The 19,525-nt window shown below is 44.4% G+C and overlaps 1 protein-coding gene across 1 annotated transcript; it reads left to right on the top strand.

Annotated features, from left to right (window-relative positions):
* The first annotated feature begins 2,238 nt into the window (after nt 1–2,238).
* Nucleotides 2,239–16,066, top strand: LOC143989439 (uncharacterized). Its single transcript, XM_077489566.1, has 9 exons — nt 2,239–2,337; nt 4,787–4,915; nt 5,043–5,177; nt 5,264–5,387; nt 5,504–5,601; nt 5,691–5,918; nt 5,998–6,204; nt 6,328–6,469; nt 12,464–16,066. Exons 2-9 carry the CDS (start codon nt 4,820–4,822, stop codon nt 13,378–13,380), a joined length of 1,947 nt encoding a protein of 648 aa, XP_077345692.1. The 5' UTR covers nt 2,239–2,337; nt 4,787–4,819; the 3' UTR covers nt 13,381–16,066.
* Nucleotides 16,067–19,525: the final 3,459 nt, after the last annotated feature.

Genomic DNA, 19,525 nt, shown 5'->3' with positions numbered 1-19,525 from the left:
CGACTGGTCATCTGGTGTCTGTTCTGTGTGCTGCTGCTGGATCAGATCGATGGCTGCCCGAGTGCCTGACTTCTCATTTAGCCTACTGCCTGACTCACTGTCTGAGGGACCACCAGGGGGAATATTGGAACTGGGAAGGTGAGGGAAAAAAGTAATGCAGAAGAAGGTGACAGTCACACAAGTGGACACTGGACAGTAATGAAGGTGACACAGGGGAACATGGGTGGCAAGTGACACAGCTGTGTAGGGCAAGTGGCATACTGCATCTGGTGGAAAATGGCACACTGAATCTGGTGGCGAGCTATGGGTGGCGCATGGCACACTGCATCTGGTGGCAAGCTAGGTGGCAAATGGCACACTGAATCTGGTGGCAAGCTATGTGTGGCAAGCGGCACATTGCATCTGGTGGCAAGCTACGGGTGGCAAGTGGCACACTGCATCTGGTGGCAGGATATGGCGGCAAGTGGCACACTGCATCTGGTGGCAGGATACAGGTGGCACACTGCATCTGGTGGCAGGCTATGGGTGGCAAGTAGCACACTGCATCTGGACTACAGGTGGCAAATGGCACACTGCAACTGGTGGCAGACCATGGGTGGCAAGTGGCACACTGCATCTGGTGGCAGGCTACAGGTGGCAAGTGGCATACTGCATCTGGTGGCAGGATACGGGTGGCAAGTGGCACACTGCATCTGGTGGCAGGCTATGGGTGGCAAGTAGCACACTGCATCTGGACTACAGGTGGCAAGTGGCACACTGCAACTGGTGGCAGACCATGGGTGGCAAGTGGCACACTGCATCTGGTGGCAGGCTATGGGTGGCAAATGGCACACTGTATATGGTGGCAGGCTATCGGTGGCAAGTGGCACACTGCATATGGTGGCAGGCTACAGGTGGAAAGCGGCACATTGCATCTGGCGGCAGGCAACAGTGGCAAGTGACACACTGCATCTGGTGGCAAGTGACAAGTTCAGGGTTCCCACTGATTCTGCATTATGGTGAGTTGAACTATTTCATAATATATGACAATATACAATATAATGTGATTTGATCATCCTGACACCATATCTAGCATGGTGTGGGGATGATTTATTTGCTAACACCAGCCATTCACCCGACAAATCACGCCAAATTCCCTGTCCTTCCTGAGACTACATTGCCCCCCTCATTTTATGGGGGGAAGTTGGGTGTCCCTGAATGGCAGTTTGAAAATGTGGTCACCCTAGCGGGCACGCGCCCCCTAGGAGGCCGGGAAAGGGGGGACGTCATATGACGCCCACCCAGGATGGGAGATCCCATCTGTGGGCGTCATATTACTATGGGTGGGTAGGGAAGTGGTTAAAGATACAGAACACACGTTCATAACAAATGTATGTCTAATAAAACATACCCCCACAAAATGGATCCTTTTGGTGAAGTGAATCTAAAAATACATCCTAAAGCATAAAATATATATATATCACTCCACTCATAATGAAGATGTTAGACATAAATTGCAACAATGTAATGGTCACATAAGAATGCTGGTGGAGATCTCTCAAAGTTAGAGCACTTCCTTGAATGCTCATATAAATAAAAATAATTAATCCTGGAGTGAAAAAGCTGTAAAGCAATAAATAATATATAAACTGGATTATTCACTTCCTCCATAAAGACATTGTGATTCCAGATCTTCTAGATCACATAGAAGGAGGACTCATCGATGATTTCATACATTTGTTTGGAAGGATAGAAGAATCCTCTGAAGGGATCATGTAGGATGACACAGCGCACTGGTGTGAAGCGGCACATGGAGATCTCCACCACCATTCCTATGTGAACATTATATCCTTGCAATTTATGTGTAACATCTTCATTATGAGTGGACTGAGATATATATATATATGTATGAATGAAGGAATGAATGAAATACTTGTATAGCACACAATGCGAACTGAATTGCCTCTAGCATATATGTTTAATATATATATATATATATATATATATATATATATATATATATATATATAATTATTCTTTTTGATATATTTTGCATTTTCTTCACCTAAAAGTTCAATGTCGGGAGTTCTGTTTTCTTAGGTATGCCTTTTTGTTTTTAACTTAGCCCTTCAAAATTGATTTTATATACATGAATGGTTAATATGAGACGTTGCTTGGAGCCGCAGTTCCTCTGAACTCCACAAGGTGGTGATCTCACTTCTAGCCAGACAGGAAGTCTCTATGGAATACAGACAGGAAGTGAGGTCAGGTACAGACAGGAAATTACCTAATGACAGGAAGTTCCATGTAGTATGAATTAGTGGTGAGGAGACGATACTGGAAGTGGCAGCAGAGGAGGTAATAAGATCTTATTTTCTATTTACATCCAGTAACCCCCCATCATGTCCGTCCTCTTCCTCCATAGTCACTGTGATGTCTTTTATCTCCAGCAGATGATGATACACATATATATAGTGTGGAGACCTAGATTAACCCCTTCAGGGGCAGAACATTTCCCCCACTTACGGGGCCGGAACATTCTCTTTATTTTGGAGATAAATTCTAGTAATATGTTCCTCTAAACAAACAGCACTGACAATAAATAGACAAGACAATGACCATCCTGACCATACATGGCCTACAAAGGGCAATTATTACACTACACAGGCAGCAAATGGGCAATCATTACAATATGCAGCCAACACAATGATGGAGTGCAGGGGTCAGGAGTATGGAGCATAAAGCCCCTTACATTTCTAGGAAGAAAACATACCCCGGCCTGCTATGGAGAATATGTTCCGTCATTGGTGTCAGAGGGAGGAAAATACTGAGGGTTCTGAGGGAAGTAGAGGAGCCGAGGAGTCTCTGAGAAGGTAGTGGGACTAAAGGACTCTGGTAGCCTCTGAGGGTGTACTGCATCTGAAGGACTCTGGGACCCCTGAGGAGGACGTGTAGCTGAAGGACTTTGGGGGCCTGTTAGAAAGTAATGGGGTTGAACGACTCTGAGAGGTTAGTGGGGCTGAAGGCCTATGGGGGCCTCTGAGGGGGTAGTCAGATTGTAAGGCTCTGAGGTAAGAGGGGGGGTTTTATGGACTCTTGGCCTCTTATGGACCTCCCACCCAACCTGTGCTTACTTTTCTAAACTCCTGCCAGCAAATTAAAGAAGCCTTCACCTCACCATCACACTGGTCAAGAAATATGTTGCAGGACACAAAATAGAACAAAGAAGGACACTTTAAGGAGGTCTGTTTGCACAGCATCACTTACTGGTTGGCCAGTCCATTACCTTCTCATGACACAGTCTCTGGCACTGCAGGAATTCAGAACCCCCCGGAACCCACTGCCACTCTGTACAATGTCCTGGATACTACAGTATACTTGACAACCGGAAAAACAAACCCCACCCCCTGGCGTAATCCTCCTAGCCACACTGGGCTGCCATTGGAGGGAAGAGAACAGACTTCTCCCCCACAGCTCTCTACTCCACCAGCAGCATCCTGCTAGCCAATCAAATCCCTTCTCTTACTGCAGAGAGTGACAGAACATCACTCTGATTAGCCGGTGTCCTATCATATTGTGTCCCCCATCGGATAGTGTCCACTGTGTACTGCGCATGCGCAGTACACAGCACACACAGATTCCGAAAATAGCCGAAGATGAACGGCGCCGTGAGTCCAGGTTCTGTCCCCACCATCCAAGTGGACATAGAGTTAGAATATAAAAGAGCCGAGCACAGCAAGGCCATGCCCGAAGCGTGGCTAATGGCCTTCTAATATCGGCAGCCTTATGTCCATTTGGATGGTGGGGCTAGCACCTCCACTCACGGCGCAGCCGCCATTCATCTTCGGAGATTTTCCGAAGATCCTTCTGCTCCGTACTGTGCAAGCGCTGCGCCTGCGCAGTACGGGGCAGACAGTATCCGATGGCCGGACTGAATATGCCAGAACACCGGCAACTCTGGCGAAAAGTCAGCAAGTTCACCTTCCTGGACATCATGTTGACCACACATTGACCTCACAGCACTGCCTCAGAGCAAACAAGTCAAAGGAAGGATCACATTTATCATTCCTTGTCTGAAGATCTAAAATCAAAATCTAGAATCAAAACCAGTTCAGAAACCAAACAAACCCAACAGAGGTTGAATTTGATGAACTTGTGTCTTTTTTTCAACCTCGCCTACTATGTAAGAAAAAGGAATTTCTGATCTGGCAGGCCAAGAGGGTCCTGAGTTCATAAAAATGTATAAAACACGACAGTCCAAATGAAATTTGTTCACATGGGAGCATTAAAGTGGTTGTAAACCCTTACAAACCACTTTGACCTACAGGTAAGCCTAGATTAAGGCTTACCTGTCGGTCCAAGAAATATCTCCTAAACCTACACGGTTTAGGAGATATTTACCTGAAGACAGCCACCGCTGTCTACGGTGCATGAGCCGTAGACAGCGGCACGCAAGCGCACTGGGTAAGCCACAGATCGCGGCGATATGCCGTGAGTGTCTGCTCCCCTGAAGCACAGCGCCGGAGCAGGGAGACCCACCAAGAAGATGGAGGCTCGGAACTACAGGGGACAGCGGTGACTTCGCTGGCTCCTGTGTCAGGTAAGTGACACATAATGGGCTACTATGCGATGCATAGTAGTCCCTTATGCTTTACCTTTGCAGGGAATCAAAGAGGAAGTAAACCCATCAGGGTTTACTTCCTCTTTAATTCTTAAATATACAGCAACCCTATTACCCCCCTCACATCCACATTCTATTATTGTGTGACAATACCATCCAAATAATTCTTACTTTCATTTCTCAAAGTTACCCGTCTACAAGGAGACCTGTATAGATCAAATGATTGCACCAATGAGGATGGAGGAGGACCGGAGTCACATGACTGAGAAGATACTAAACCTCACCCTGGAGATCATCTACCTGCTGACCGGAGAGGTGAGGAGGATTCTGGGAGGTCACATGACATCACTCTTATCTCTATTAATAAAACACAGACCTGACCGGAGAGGTGAGGAGGATTCTGGGATTCTAACATAATATTGCTATTGGTTTTCCAATACAGAGATTGCCTCCTGTGAAGTTGGGTGATGATATGACCATCACAGTGCCTCCATGTGACTCCCTAATGCCTGAGAGACACAACATGGAGAAGATTCTAGAAGTCACCAAGAAGATGATGGAGCTGCTGACAGGAGAGGTGAGCGGTGCTTGGAATTCTGGGACATTATCCAGTAACAGACAAGGGATGTGTCTGGATGGTGACTGTATCATTGTGTGTGTCAGGTTCCTATAAGGTGTCAGGATGTCACTGTCTATTTCTCCATGGAGGAGTGGGAGTATTTAGAAGGACACAAGGATCTCTACAAGGACGCCATGATGGACAATCAGCCGCCCCTCACATCACCGGGTAAGAGGAGACTTTATTGTAAAGGAGAGAGCAGTACGGAGGCTCCACCTAGATCCCCCATCATCTGATAAACACATAGAAACAATGTATTCAGTCAGTGTGTGTGTTTCCTACAGATGGATCCAGTAATGGGAACCCACCAGAGAGATGTCCCCGTCCTCTGTATTCCCGGGATTCCACACAGGAAGGTCACACCATCCCCCACCATCATCAGGTAGATGAGGAACAATCACTGATAGTATCATTAGGATCTGTACATTATCTGTATTGTTACCATTGATGTCATTTTCATTCTATATTCAGAGTGGAAACCTGAGAGATTCTAAAGTTGAGGTTAAAGAAGAGATAAAAGAGGAGGATGGTGAGGATGGGGTGATGGAGGAGTCGGAGTCTCTAAAAGAACACAAAGATCTGTACCAGGACACCATGGTGGAGTCATCCAGCTACAGAAACCCACCAGAGAGATGTCCCCGTCCTCGATATTCCCGGGAATCCACACAGGAAGATCACACCATCCCTCACCATCATCAGGTAGATGATTGACAATTATTGGTAGCTCTGATTTATACACAGCATGATTGTTACAATGAATGTTTTATTATTTATTCAGCGTGGAAAACTCGGGGATTATAATATTGTTGTTAAAGAAGAATATAAAGAGGAGGATGAGGAGTATGGAGTGATGGAGGAGTTTTCAGAAAGATGCAAGGATATTATGGAGCCACCTAATAACAGGAACCCACCAGAGAGATGTCCCCGTCCTCTGTATTCCCGGGATTCCACACAGGAAGGTCACACCATCCCTCACTGTTATAAGGTTGGTGGAACGGAGGTTATAAAACACAGACCCGTGGAGACAATGTGTGGATTGTTTATGTGATGTCACAATAATAAATCTTTTATGTTATAGATGATATTCTCTCGCATTTTCTTGATTTAGAGGGGAGATCCAATCGATATAGAATTTAAGGTTAAAGCAGAAGAAGAAGAGAGGTATGTGAGGGATGATCAGCAGTCTATGGAGGAGGATGGAATAACGGGGACATTTATAGAGGAGGACACTCCTACAGAGATCAGCACAGGTGGGTCATTAACACTAAATACATTCCTCCACCCATACTGCTCACTGATTGGTCCAGAGTAGGGCGGGGGCTGGGTGATATCAGCCTGTAATCCCCTGGTCACTTTCCTGAGCTGTGTTCCCCGTCCTGTATTCCTGGATTTCTCTCCGATAATCTTCCTTCTCTGTGCTGCCGACACAATTTATGTATCTAGACTGGATTTATGGAGATTCTGGGGTTCAGCTGGCAGCAAAATGTTAATTTTCACCATAAGTGATACTAGATCTGGGCACCTGGGAAATGTGCTTTGGGTCTTCTGCCCCATACCCGGGTATGGCAAGATGTTTGACAAACAATTCTCCCAGGGTTACTTACTCTGTTGTCTGCTGGCTGTGCCAGGTGGATGGATATGTCTGTATAGTCTCAGACCCAAGTCACTGAGTGCAGTCTCAGGAGATGGGAGGCAGCGGTGTGGGACCTCTGCAGCTTGTCTCATGTAAACATTTAATCTTCCACTGATTACTGAATACCAATATTATGAGTCCTGACCCTTACACTGTATAATGTATATTGTACATTACATACTCCTGACCCCTGCACTATATACTCTATGTTGTATCATTCTGATACTATATAGTCATATCTGCTGTATCTTATACAATATGTTGTACATTACATAGTCCTGACTTCTGTTCTCTCCCCTCTACCCACTGCTATAGATACCCATAATATGTATCCTCTTTTGTTACACCCATTTCCTACCAGCTGGACATTTTATATCTGATGATCTGATTGGAGCACAGAATTTTACATGATAATAATGTGATTGCATCCTCACACTTTGGAGCCTTAAAGTATAAGATCACCTTTTTGTAATATGATACACCCGTATTCAGTGTGTAACATGTTACTGTTGCAACAGCCCCCTGCCGTTCCCCCGTTGTGACAGTGAGCGGGGAATCTTCGATTCCACACCCACTATCATAATTTTAACCAATTGCGGACCACCCACCATACATTTACTGCGGCGGGGCGGCCGCTCTGCACCAGATTACGTGCCTAGTACGTGATCCACGCTCTCATGTAGGTGGCACCCCTGCTGGCCTGGCGCTGATGTGATTCACTTCAGAACCAATCAATCTTCAGGTATAGGCCAATGATTTATGGCCTGGACCTGCTGATCGGTTCTGACAAATCACAGAACCCCCGTGTCAGTGTTTACGATACACAGACACAGGAAATTATGTCATCTTCTCCCCTGGACCCCTTTTCGGATCCAACGTGACAGGAGATAACATTAGCTGTGAGTACAAGCACTACACTGACACCAGATCTCATTTATCCCCCTAATTGCCTCCACAGTAAACCCTTTCACTCCCTGTCAGTGTCATTAGGTACAGTGTACAGGTTTTTTTTTTACTGATTACTGTATTAGTGTCCCCATGATTAAGTCTCAGGGGGCAGAGCGAAACGCGTTAGGGGGCGTGGACGGGCAGGAGCCCAGGCCGAGGTTGACATTCTCACCATCACACACTTGCGTGGATGTGCACCGCCAGGGATTCCTTCCTTTCTCTCTCCAGCCACTGTATTAGTGTCACTGGTGATACCAAATAGCATTAGCGTCAGTCCCAGATAGTGTCAGGGTACCCCTACCCTATATTCCTTAATAAAGTTTTAACCCCTGATTGCTCCCTCCAATTAACCCTTTTCACTACTTGTCACAGTATCAGTACTATAGTGTACAGATCTTTTTTCTGACCACAGTATTAGTGTCACAGATAATATCAGATAGCGTTAGCATCATTCCCAGACAGAGTCAAATTTATATTCATCATTACATTTAACCCTTTAATTGCCAGTAACACTAACATCCACGCTATACACCCCCATAACTAGTATAGTCTGAGCAGATCAATATCTTTGATCTGATCAGCATTATACTAGCGTCCCCAATAGTATAGTGTTCCCAAAAATGCAACTTTGGCAGGATCAGGCCCCAGAAAGACGTAAGGTGTTACGAAACATGTAGGGCGGTGCTATGCACTGACGCCACCACGCCGCATGTGACCCTAGTACACGGGTGTTTGTATTATGAGTTTGCCGGCAAAATTTTATGCAATTTTTATTGTATAGCACTGCGGTTCCCACCGCTTGCTTTGTACTAGGAACCTATAAATTTAGTGACCAAAATGTCAAATAAAGGGAAAAAAGTGAAGAGGCCTACAGGATTCTGAGCATGGCAGATGATGCGATGGTGAGTCCTCACTGTCAGAGTCAGACTCAGTATTCAAACTTCTAGAGAGCAGCGGCACCATGAAAGATGGCTCTGACAATGGAGTAGAAGTCCCTGCTAAGGTCAGGCGTACCCGACGCCGCTCCCGGTTGCTAAGGTGCTGCAGTCGCATGATGATTCCCGTATGCAGCAGAGAGCCAGTACTTGCGCCTTTTGGTGATCTGGCAAGCACCAGCGGCCTATTACATCCTGGTCTTAGACTAACCACCATTGCAGTAACACTTGGTGATGTGGCAAGTCCCATAGGCGCAGTCCAAGCTGGTGTGGTAGCTAGCACAAGTAGTGTCCTGCAGCCACCAAGAATTAGAACACCTGCCCATAGTGCCCATAAAGTTCTTTCCGATCCCGATTGGCAGCCCACAGATTCTGCAATGTACTTCCCCCATTCACTGGTCAACCCGGAATTCAGGTGGAAATAGCACATTTAACTCCCTTTGGTAATTTGAAGCTGTTTTTCAGGGAAGATCTGTATGGATCTATTTTGGACCAAAACAATTTATATGCCAATCAATATATTACCACAAACCCAAATTCGAACCTTGACAGACAATTCGCATGGAAACCTATCACGGTTCCCGAATTTAAGATGTTTTTGGGCCTATCTCTCGACATGGGCATTACTAAAAAGAATGAGTCATGTTCATATTGGTCCAAAGACCCGATTCACCAAATGCCCGTATTCTCTGCTGCCATGGCCGGGCATAGATACGAAAAAATTCTGAGATTTATACACTTCAGTGACAATGAACTCTGTTGTCCTTGGGGTGACCCTGAATAACATCAGCTCCACAAAATTTGGCCCCTCATAAATCATTTTAACCAAAATGTGCAGCCTTGTATACGCCCCCAACAAGCTGTCTGCGTAGATGAATCCCTGATTACATTTTATGGCCGCCTTGTTTTAAACTGTTTCTCCCCAGCAAGCTTGCCAGATATGGGGACAAAATGTATATGCTCTGTGACAGCGCAACAGGTTACACATGGAGTTTTCTGGTTTACGAGGGAAAACATGGTCACGTGGAGCCCCACGACTACCCAGAATACATAGGGAGCTTTTTAGACACCTTTTTGAATTAGAAATTGGCGCATGTGGCACCATGCAACATAATTGCCAGGGCTTCCCCCAACGGCTTGCAAATTCCTGACTTAGTCAGGGGGAGAGAGCCTACTTGAGGTGTAATGAATTGCTTGCAGTGAGGTGGAAGGACAATCGGAAAGTTTTCTTTCTGTCTTCCATTCACGCAAATACGACAGTCCAAATTACAGCAGCGACTATTGTTGTTGAAAAGCCCTTCTGTATCCACAACTACAACCTTAACATGGGAGGGGTGGACTTCAATGACCAGATGATGGCACCATACTTAATTTTCCATAAAGCCAGACGGTGGTACAAAAAAGTGTCTGCATATTTATTCCAATTATCCGTGTTCAATGCTTATGTACTATACAAAGCATCAGGAAGAAGTCGATTCCTCCTACAATTCCAGGAAGAGATCATCACGGGACTTTTGTGCCCAGAAGGTGCTGTGGCCCCAATTTCCCAATCAAGAGGCAGTGAGCTGGCTGCATGAGAGGCATTTTCTGGTTGTCCTCCCTGGCACCTCTACCCAAAGAGCACCCCAAAACAGATGTCATGTCTGTAAGAGACGCGGATATAGGCGTGACCCCCGCTATTTTTGTCCCTCCTGCCCTGGCCAACCTGGTCTCTGCGTTGGGGACTGTTTCCATCACTACCACACACTAGTGGAGTATTAGTATAGGGTACGTGCTGGCACAGTTTAGGGCACACATTCTTGAAAGTTGTTAGATACTCAGAAAACTGGCATTTTGAGAGACACAAGCCTGGAATGTTTATATTTTTTCACAGTTACAAAAAATATGTAAACAAAAGAAAAAACATAAAGTAAAAACCATAAAAAGAGCCAAAAATATATTTTTTTCTTTTATGTGAGTTAATGTTCTGTTGTTACTGTGTTTTATGGTTAACCACTGTTTTCATGCAGGTACGTCATTCAGCTGCAGCACTGATCTGTTTTTTTTTACAGCAACAGAGTTTGCTTTCAGAATACATACGTCAGTGACCGCAGCGCTGTAGGAGGTGATCTCATCACTACAGTTAAAAAAAAGTCATATTTAATTTTTTTTTGGCATTTTTCAAACACTTGTGATAAAATATTCAATGGGCTCAACATGCTTCTCAATTTGGGGGTAGTTTTGAGGGGGTTGTACTGTTCTGCAATTTTAGCACCTCAAGAAATGGGATAGGCAGTCAGAAAGTAAAAGCTGCGTAAATTCCAGTATATATACCAAAGTTTCTAGACACTATAACTTTTGCGCAAACCAATCAGTATGCATTTGTTTTGTTTTTTACCAAAGACGTAGATGTAGCTGAATACATTTTGGCTGAAATGTATGGCAAAATTTGAGTTTATTGGATATTTTTTAGAGCAAAAAGTAGTAAATATTGTTTTTTCTTTTTCAAAATTTTCTATCTTTTTTCATTTATATTACAACAAATTTAAATCCCAGTGGTGACCAAATGGCATCAAAAGAAAGCTCTATTTGTGGGGAAAAAGGGACATTTGGGTTATTTGGGTACAGCATCGCAGAACCACACAATTCCCATTTAACCACTTCAGCCCACGGAAGGATTTACCCCCTTCCTTACCAAGCCCTTTTTTGCGATACAGCACTGCGTCACTTTGACAATTGTGCAGTCGTGGGACGTTGTACTCAAATAAAATTGATGTCCTTTTTTTCCCACAAATAGAACTTTCTTTTGGTAGTATTTGATCACCTCTGCGGTTTTTATTTTTTGCGCTATTAAAAAGAGAGACAATTTTGAAAAAAAAAAAGCTATATTTTTTTACTTTTTGCTATAATAAATATCCCCCAAAAAATATAAAAAAACAAATTTCTTCCTCAGTTTAGGCTAATATGTATTCTACATATTTTTGGTATTTTTGGTGTTCTAACTGTAGGGGGGGTGGGCTCACTAGAACATGAGAGAGATCACTGCTCCCGATCACTGGGAGTAGTAGATCCCTGTCATGTTGCTAGGCAGAACAGGGAAATGCCTTGTTTACATAGGCATCTCCGCCTTCTGCCTCTCTGTGCCACGATCATGGGCCACTGGCAGACATCGAACCTGTGGGACCTGCGGGCACATTCCCACAACACGTGGTGCGCATGCGCCCGCTATCTGCCAATGATGGAGTCACATACAGGTACCTTGTTTTTCGATGAAGTGGTTAAACTGAAAGTGATAATGAGGGAGGCATCAATAACCCAATGATGATGATCTTCAGGATCAGTCCAGTCTTCATCTTGGTTGTTCTCCCCCCCATCCTCACTCTCTGACCTCTGGTGGGGCTCAGCCCCGCTGTTATTCATGACTAAATCATGGACTAAATAAGGAAGTGCAGGACTTCTTGTGTTGGGAAGATGGCAATGAGTGATAGAGGGGGAGGGGACACTCGTCCTATAATCCCCTCATCACTGTCACTCCTATAAAAGACAGTTCTCGTTGTTTCCTCACTCTCTGACTAAGGTCCATGAATAAAGAAATGATCTGGTAGGAGATCAGAGGACCCATTTACTAGTTAACTTGAGGGGGGAATTGTAAGATCCTCAGAGACAAAGCTGCCTGATGTGGGCGGAGTCCTGGTTTAGGGGAACCAATCAGCTCATGTCTAGTAATAATCTTTTTATTTCTATTTTAGTAGATGGACGGGAGATGAGGAAAACCTTAGAGGATTGTCTCACTTTGTCTCCAGACTGTAAAGTAGAAGATGAGGACATCACACAGTATAGTCCAGGAGAAAACCCGACTACCTCAAATGTCCATCTGGCACCTCACAGTGTAGATGGACCATCGTATTCCTCTTATCCTGAGGAACCTCAGACTGTAACTGTGAGGGTCGGTGCTGTCCTTCCAACAGAGAAGACCTTTTCCTGTACTGAGTGTGGGAAGTGTTTCTGTTCTAAATTCCATCTTAATGTGCATAAAAGAACTCACACAGGGGAGAAGCCATATTCCTGTCCTGAGTGCGGGAAATGTTTTTCACAGAAGTCCAGTCTTTACACACATCAGAGATCTCACATGGGCGAGAAGCCGTATTCCTGTCCTGAGTGCGGGAAATCTTTTTCATTGAAGTGCAACCTTTACACACATCAGAGATCTCACACAGGGGAGAAGCCGTATTCCTGTCCTGATTGTGGGAAATGTTTTTCACAGAAGTCTCATCTTTACACACATCAGAGATCTCACACGGGGGAGAAGCCGTATTCCTGTCCTGAATGTGGGAAATGTTTTTCGCAGAAGTCGCATCTTTACACACATCAGAGATCTCACACGGGGGAGAAGCCATCTTCCTGCCCTGAATGCGGGAAATGTTTTTCAGATAAGGCCAATCTTTCCAGACATCGGAGATCTCACACTGGGGAGAAGCCCTATTCCTGTCCTGAGTGCGGGAAATGTTTTTCAGAGAAGTCCAGTCTTTACAAACATCAGAGAGCTCACACGGAGGAGAAGCCACATTCATGTCTTGAGTGTGGGAAATGTTTTTCACAGATATTCAGTCTTTCCAGGCATCAGAGATCTCACGCGGGGAAGAAACCACTTTCCTGTCCTGAGTGAGGGAATTGTTCCTCACTGAAGTCCTGTCTTCCTGTACATCAGGGATCCCACACAATCCTCGAGGTGTATTAGTGCCTTGAGTGCGGGAAATGTCTTCTATATGAATGTTGCTGGACATCACAGCTCTCATGTGGGGAAGAAGCACACCCTGATATACACCTCAGATATACTCCATGGCTGATCTTCATCATGTAAGAAACAGTTCTTTGAAGGCAGTGATGTCTTTAATATATATGGCTCCTTTTCAGGCTTTACATTCAACTGGGATAAATTGGTTGTTCTACCTGTAGACCCCCTGGTGACCAATCTGCCAAATTCAGCCTCTCAAATAGCTGTAGTCTCTACATTTAAATACCTAGGCGTACAAGTTACATCACAAGTAAATACATATATGGAGAGGAATTTAGTCCCATTATTTAAACGGTTTAAGCAAGTGGGGAAAATTTGGAGTAAACTCCCTTTAACGATAATAGGTAGAGAAAATTTTATAAAGATAATATGAATGCTTCAATTATTTTATTTGTTGTATAACTGTCCAGTATGGATCCCTCTGAAATGTATTAAACAAATAGATACGCTGTTTAGAGAACTTATTTGGAGATATAAACACCCTCGGATTAGATTGGAAAGTTTTGCAGCTGCCCAAAGATGAGGGAGGGCTGGCTGTTTCCGAATGCCAGATTGTACTTTTTCCTGACACAGCATGACAGCATATACATATGGGTAGGCTCTGTCCCTGCCCTATTCCTGGACCGGTTATACTATATAAGTAAGTCTCCTCCCTGCAGGCAGCATTCTTTTCTTTTTTTCCCCTCACTGCTACAGCTGGTTTATGCTGCTGCTAAAAACAGGATTTTTCTTTTCCCTCACCTTGCCGGATTCATCTGGCCAAGCTGCACAGGTTCAAGCCTCTCCTGTGACAAAGTTCCGTGCTTTACAGGCTGTAAATCCCCTATATGGAAGAGACCTCCCCTCCTCAGGATCCAGGATGAGGGGGGTGATGGCATCTGGTCTCTAGGGATTGCTCCTTCATCATGATTCCATGGATGGTCAGGGCACCTACTCCAAACTTCAAGTACAATAGATCATAGGAAACACTACAGAATTTAAAGGATGGAATCTTATGTTCCCTGTTGTAAGGATTGATTTGTATACAAGTAAGCCTAGAGATGGCATTAGGGATAGATGAGGCTCGGTCGTGTCCTCACTCTCTGGGACCCAGTAACTGTTGCATATCTTGACAAACCAATTCTGAAAGACCAGGGCAGATTGTCCCCCCCCCCCCCCCCCCCCGGGGTCTTCCAAATAGTGTGGGACACATTGTCTCCCTCTCCATTCAGAGGGATAAGACATCCTCAATATGGGCAGTAACACTGAAGTATTTTGTATGGCTAATAGGTCTACTAGATAACTAAAAGTATCTCAGATATTCAGGTGTCAAGCCATAAACTACCTTGTTGCTGAAATTATCAGGCAAAATGGCTCTAGTCTCTTCCTTAGCACTATACAGAGGTTTGCATCTGGGTTAGAGCATCATCCTTCTGGCATATCCAAACTAAAGTGTTTGAAAAACCACAAGCATTGGAAATAGATTCAACGTTGAAGAGAGACATAGAATTGGCCCTTCTTCAAGGAGAAAACAATAGACTATTCAGGCCTAACGGCATCAGAAGAAGACAATAGCTGTCCATTGAAGACAATCGCAGTGGTGCGGATCAAGTTATTCAAGGGGCTTAGATGGCTAGGACAAATCCATAAATTGAGGGCAGAGACTGCTTTCCCAGACGGATTGCGCATCCATGGAAGGAACTCCAAAGAAGTCCCTCCAGAACTATTACGTAAACTACGACCTGGTCTACATTCAACATGTTGGGGGACCATTTTAAAGTGGATCCAGTGGCCTTAGCTACAATACATTTCAGTCATTAGTGGGGATAGATCTAATCCTCTACTTAAATGCTTCAGCATTACCCACCCTTGTTGTCTGGTGATTTTGTACATCCCATACGTATATGCTGTCATGCTGTGCTAAAAAAGAAGGAAATTTTATACTTACCTGATTGTAATTTTCCTTTCCTGATGCAAAGCATGACCGCATATAGGTCCCTCCCGAAAGGGCTTCGCAGTGATACTAAGTTACGAGAATGCTGCCTGCAGGGAGGAGACTTGCTTGTATGCTATAACCGGTCCTGGAATAGGGCCGGGGGCGGAGCCTACCCATACGTATGTATGCTGTCATGCTTTTCCTCAGGAAAGGAAAATTACCATCAGGTATGTATAAAATTTTCCTCTATCCGGCATCCCAACCTCAGCAATTAAATGGATGGAGTGGTATAGAGTATGAGGATCCCATACAGCAAATTATATTCTCTCAGCTGACGATACATCCACCGGTACAGTTCATAGTAGCTTATCATTTCTATAGCAAATATAATTATCCTACATTAAATTTTATACATAAGATTTGTACTACCATTCAAAAAGAAACTCATTATGAGGAATATACCCAATGCATGCCTATATGGGATAATTTGCAATTGCCTGAGGTTGCGAAGCTTAAAAAGTTTGATCCATAGAAGAAGGCTGTAATTCTGCTTCTTTGTCAACTTTTAGATAATGACTTTTTGCAACCATTTCATATACTGGCAGAAAGATATAATTTGCCTAATAAATTATTTTTTCAGTATCGACTTTTTTATTAATATACAATCCTTTATCAATTGTAACTCTGGCAGTAACTGCAAAATATTCTAAACAGGGACTTATAGGGAGTATATATTCTTCTTTTCAAATGGCAGATAAAACGAATCCAATAGAGAACAGCTTAGGGCAGTGGTGTAGGGATCTAGAAACACTTAGTGACGAAGAGTGGGAACAAGCTTTGAAGAATCTAGTTTGAAGTATTCTTCTCCTCCTCACAATGTCTAACTCAGCTATTTATTATCCATTGAGCCCACTATATCCCTTTAAAGCTATGCTCTTGGGGTAAAGCAGATAGACCAAACTGTTCAAGGTGCATCACTGATACAGGTACACTTATACATATGCTGTGGCAATGTCCCAAATTACATTGTTACTAGGATTGTGTTTTTGATACTTTAAATGTGGTATGTTTTACCCAAGTTCATTTTTAACCCAAAATAGCATTACTAGGGGTTATTATTATTATTATACACGATTTATATAGTGCCAACAGTTAAAAAAAAAAAAAAAGACAACAGTTCATAAGGAGATCAGAGATCACCAAAGACATGGGTGAAGTGTTGTATCATGTTGGCCATTGATAGAGGTAGAAAAATAAAAATGGAATCATCTTTCTGTTACACGCGGCACTGTTACTGATTGCCAACTGTTAATTAACCACAAGATGGCAGTGTTGTGCAGGTTTGTTATTACAGACATCAGTATATCAAAGCAAAGGATTATTGAACTCGTGTGATGATAGCAGGGCTTCTGTCCCCAGACATACTGAAACAGACTACATTTCCCAGAAGAGAGCTGAAGGGGTGGGAGCATATATAAAGAAAAGCCTGGGGAGTTCTGGGAGAGGAAAGAGGGAGACTGTGAGAGGGGAGGATGTGTGAGAGAGCAGAGTGCCAAACCAGAAGGCCTCAGACTGAACCGGAGAGCCGAGAAGTTCCCTGAGTGCTGATTTTACTGAGAAGCAGGATAGTTGGTCCCGCCTGCAGGTAGACTGGGTCATTGCCAGCAGCGCCACTATCTCCATGGGAGGATATCGAGGAAAGGAGGCTCCCCAGCAACAGGGCCATCATTCTGCACCACTGCTCTCCAGGACTGGTTGAGAGGGTTCCTAACCCGTACCACACCACTACACATTACAAGTTCAGAAGTAATAGTTGTTGCCAGTTATTTCAGTCTAGGATTCCTGCAATACGGGCTGCCACATAAAGACACGGACTTTGTAGTCCAAATTGTGCTGAAGCCTATAAACATCAGTGGCCCACGCAAGCGCCACACACTGTCTATTAGCTTTAATGGACTGCTTGATTGGCAGGAACTGAAGAAAAGTATATTGCCCCAAGTCCTTTCTACACTAAGTTGCACCCACCAAGTTCCTCACTCAAAAGGGTATACTTCTGCTACACTCCCACCCATCTTCAATTTGGATACCCTCTATACCTTTGATCACAGGTTAAACTCCCAGTTTTGTTGCCGTTACTAAAGGGGAACTCTGCCTACTGTGTCATCATTGCTAGGAAAGTGACTGTTTTAAGGCAACATGTTATATCATATATTGCTAGGAAAGTGACTGTTGGAAGACAACATGTTATATCGTATATATCTGGATTTTTAATAATAAAGCCATTTGGCCTGTTGGAAGTCTTTTTGGAATGTCAGTAAAGCGAGTTTACCCAGCAGAGTGTGTGCGACTGAAGAATGCTTATCAGAATCTTCATCTGGAAAAAGGATTCACACCCCACCGCCAGGGGGTATGCATGGGAGTAGGAGCACTTTGCCTTACACCACCTGGTGAGGGAAAGATTAAAGTGCCCAACTGCCATGCCTGCAAACAGAGCTTCAGAAGGCCATCTTTTGCTGGAATGTTGACCTCAAGGCAAGGCAGGTGTTCATAGAATAATGCTGCCCCCTTTTGGAAGAACATACTTCCTGGAAGATGTTTGGGGGAATAATTTACTTCCTCCTGATTATGAAGAACTGCCTCTTATAGCTTCTCATTGGACAGAGCACTACACGCAGAGGGTGTTTCTGTGGGTTGTGTCTCAGTGCGCTTTAAAAAATAAGGGCAAATGATGAGGTTCTCTCTTTTCCCATTGAGTCCAGCCGAGAGACACCGAATACCGAGGACGACAGTATGTAATGTATCATCTATGCTCTTTTTGTTTTATATGCTCTGTAGTATTCTTTTAGTGTTTATGTTAGTATTTCTGCTTTCTTTGTCAATAAATGAGACCTTTACGTATTTGAGCGTTGTATTCATTTCTATAGCTAACTTTGTTATTGTATCACCACCCTTAACCTTAACAAAGCTCTTATAGACTAGCTAACTATAGGAATAGACAAGTTCATACATATTTATAATAAATATGGGAAATCCAAAACCACCTCATATTTATTTCAGTGACATTCCTCATTCAAAGGGATTACATGTACACTGTGCACCAACATAAAGAGCCCCACCAAAGCCGGCAGAAGAGTCTCTCCTGCATACTGTGATAGGTCATCTATGGACTTACTGTTTGTCGAAACCTCCGAGAGAGTTAAAGACTGCTTCTGCGGAGTCCAATGCAAGCTAGCATCCCTTCTTCATATCTCTCTCTTTGCTCATTTGGGGACAATTATCTCAGTAAGAGAGCCCTAATTAAACTCTGAGTCCTGCAGGACAACTTGGATTGTTTAAAGTGGCATTGTACTGTATTTCAGTGTTTATTTCTTCTAGCATGCGTCACCTTGTAGCCAGGGCTGAACTGGGACAGAAATTTGGCCCTGGACTTCATCCAGACCGGCCCACTTACATTTTGAGTGTCCCATCACCAGCCCCCTTACATCAGAGTGTCCCATCACCAGCCCCCTTACATCAGTGTCCCATCACCAGCCCCCTTACATCAGAGTGTCCCATCACCAACCCCCTTACATCAGAGTGTCCCATCACCAGCCCCCTTTCATCAGAGTGTCCCATCACCAGACCCCTTACATCAGAGTGTCTCATCACCAGCCCCCTTTCATCAGAGTGTCCCATCACCAGCCCCCTTACATCAGAGTGTCCCATCACCAACCCCCTTACATCAGAGTATCCCATCACCAGCCCTCTTACATCAGAGTGTCCCATCACCAGCCCCCTTACATCAGAGTGTCCCATCACCAGCCCTCTTACATCACAGTGTCTCATCACCAGCCCCCTTTCATCAGAGTGTCCCATCACCAGCCCCCTTACATCAGAGTGTCCCATCACCAGACCCCTTACAACAAAGTGTCCCATCACCAGCCCCCTTACATCAGTGTGTCCCATTACCAGCCCCCTTACATCAGAGTGTCCCATTACCAGCCCCCTTACATCAGAGTGTCCCATTACCAGCCCCCTTACATCAGAGTGTCCCATCAGCACCCCCTTGCATCAGAGTGTCCCATCAGCACCCCCTTGCAATAGAGTGTCCCATCAGCACCC

The sequence above is a fragment of the Lithobates pipiens genome, unplaced genomic scaffold, assembly GCF_037356315.1.
Source record: "Lithobates pipiens isolate NorthernLeopardFrog02 unplaced genomic scaffold, aLitPip1_a1.2 Scaffold_18, whole genome shotgun sequence".
Lineage (NCBI taxonomy): Eukaryota > Metazoa > Chordata > Amphibia > Anura > Ranidae > Lithobates > Lithobates pipiens.
The sequence above is the reverse complement of the archived record's forward strand: the minus strand, read 5'-3'. Positions and strand labels throughout refer to the sequence as shown.

Excerpts from the sequence above, each read along its gene's own strand:
- LOC143989439 (XM_077489566.1), top strand. The coding sequence starts at position 4,820 with ATGATTGCACCAATGAGGATGGAGGAGGACCGGAGTCACATGACTGAG. Across the intron at positions 4,916-5,042 it reads TCTACCTGCTGACCGGAGAG|AGATTGCCTCCTGTGAAGTT; the intron begins GTGAGGAGGATT and ends TTTCCAATACAG. Across the intron at positions 5,919-5,997 it reads CCATCCCTCACCATCATCAG|CGTGGAAAACTCGGGGATTA; the intron begins GTAGATGATTGA and ends TTATTTATTCAG.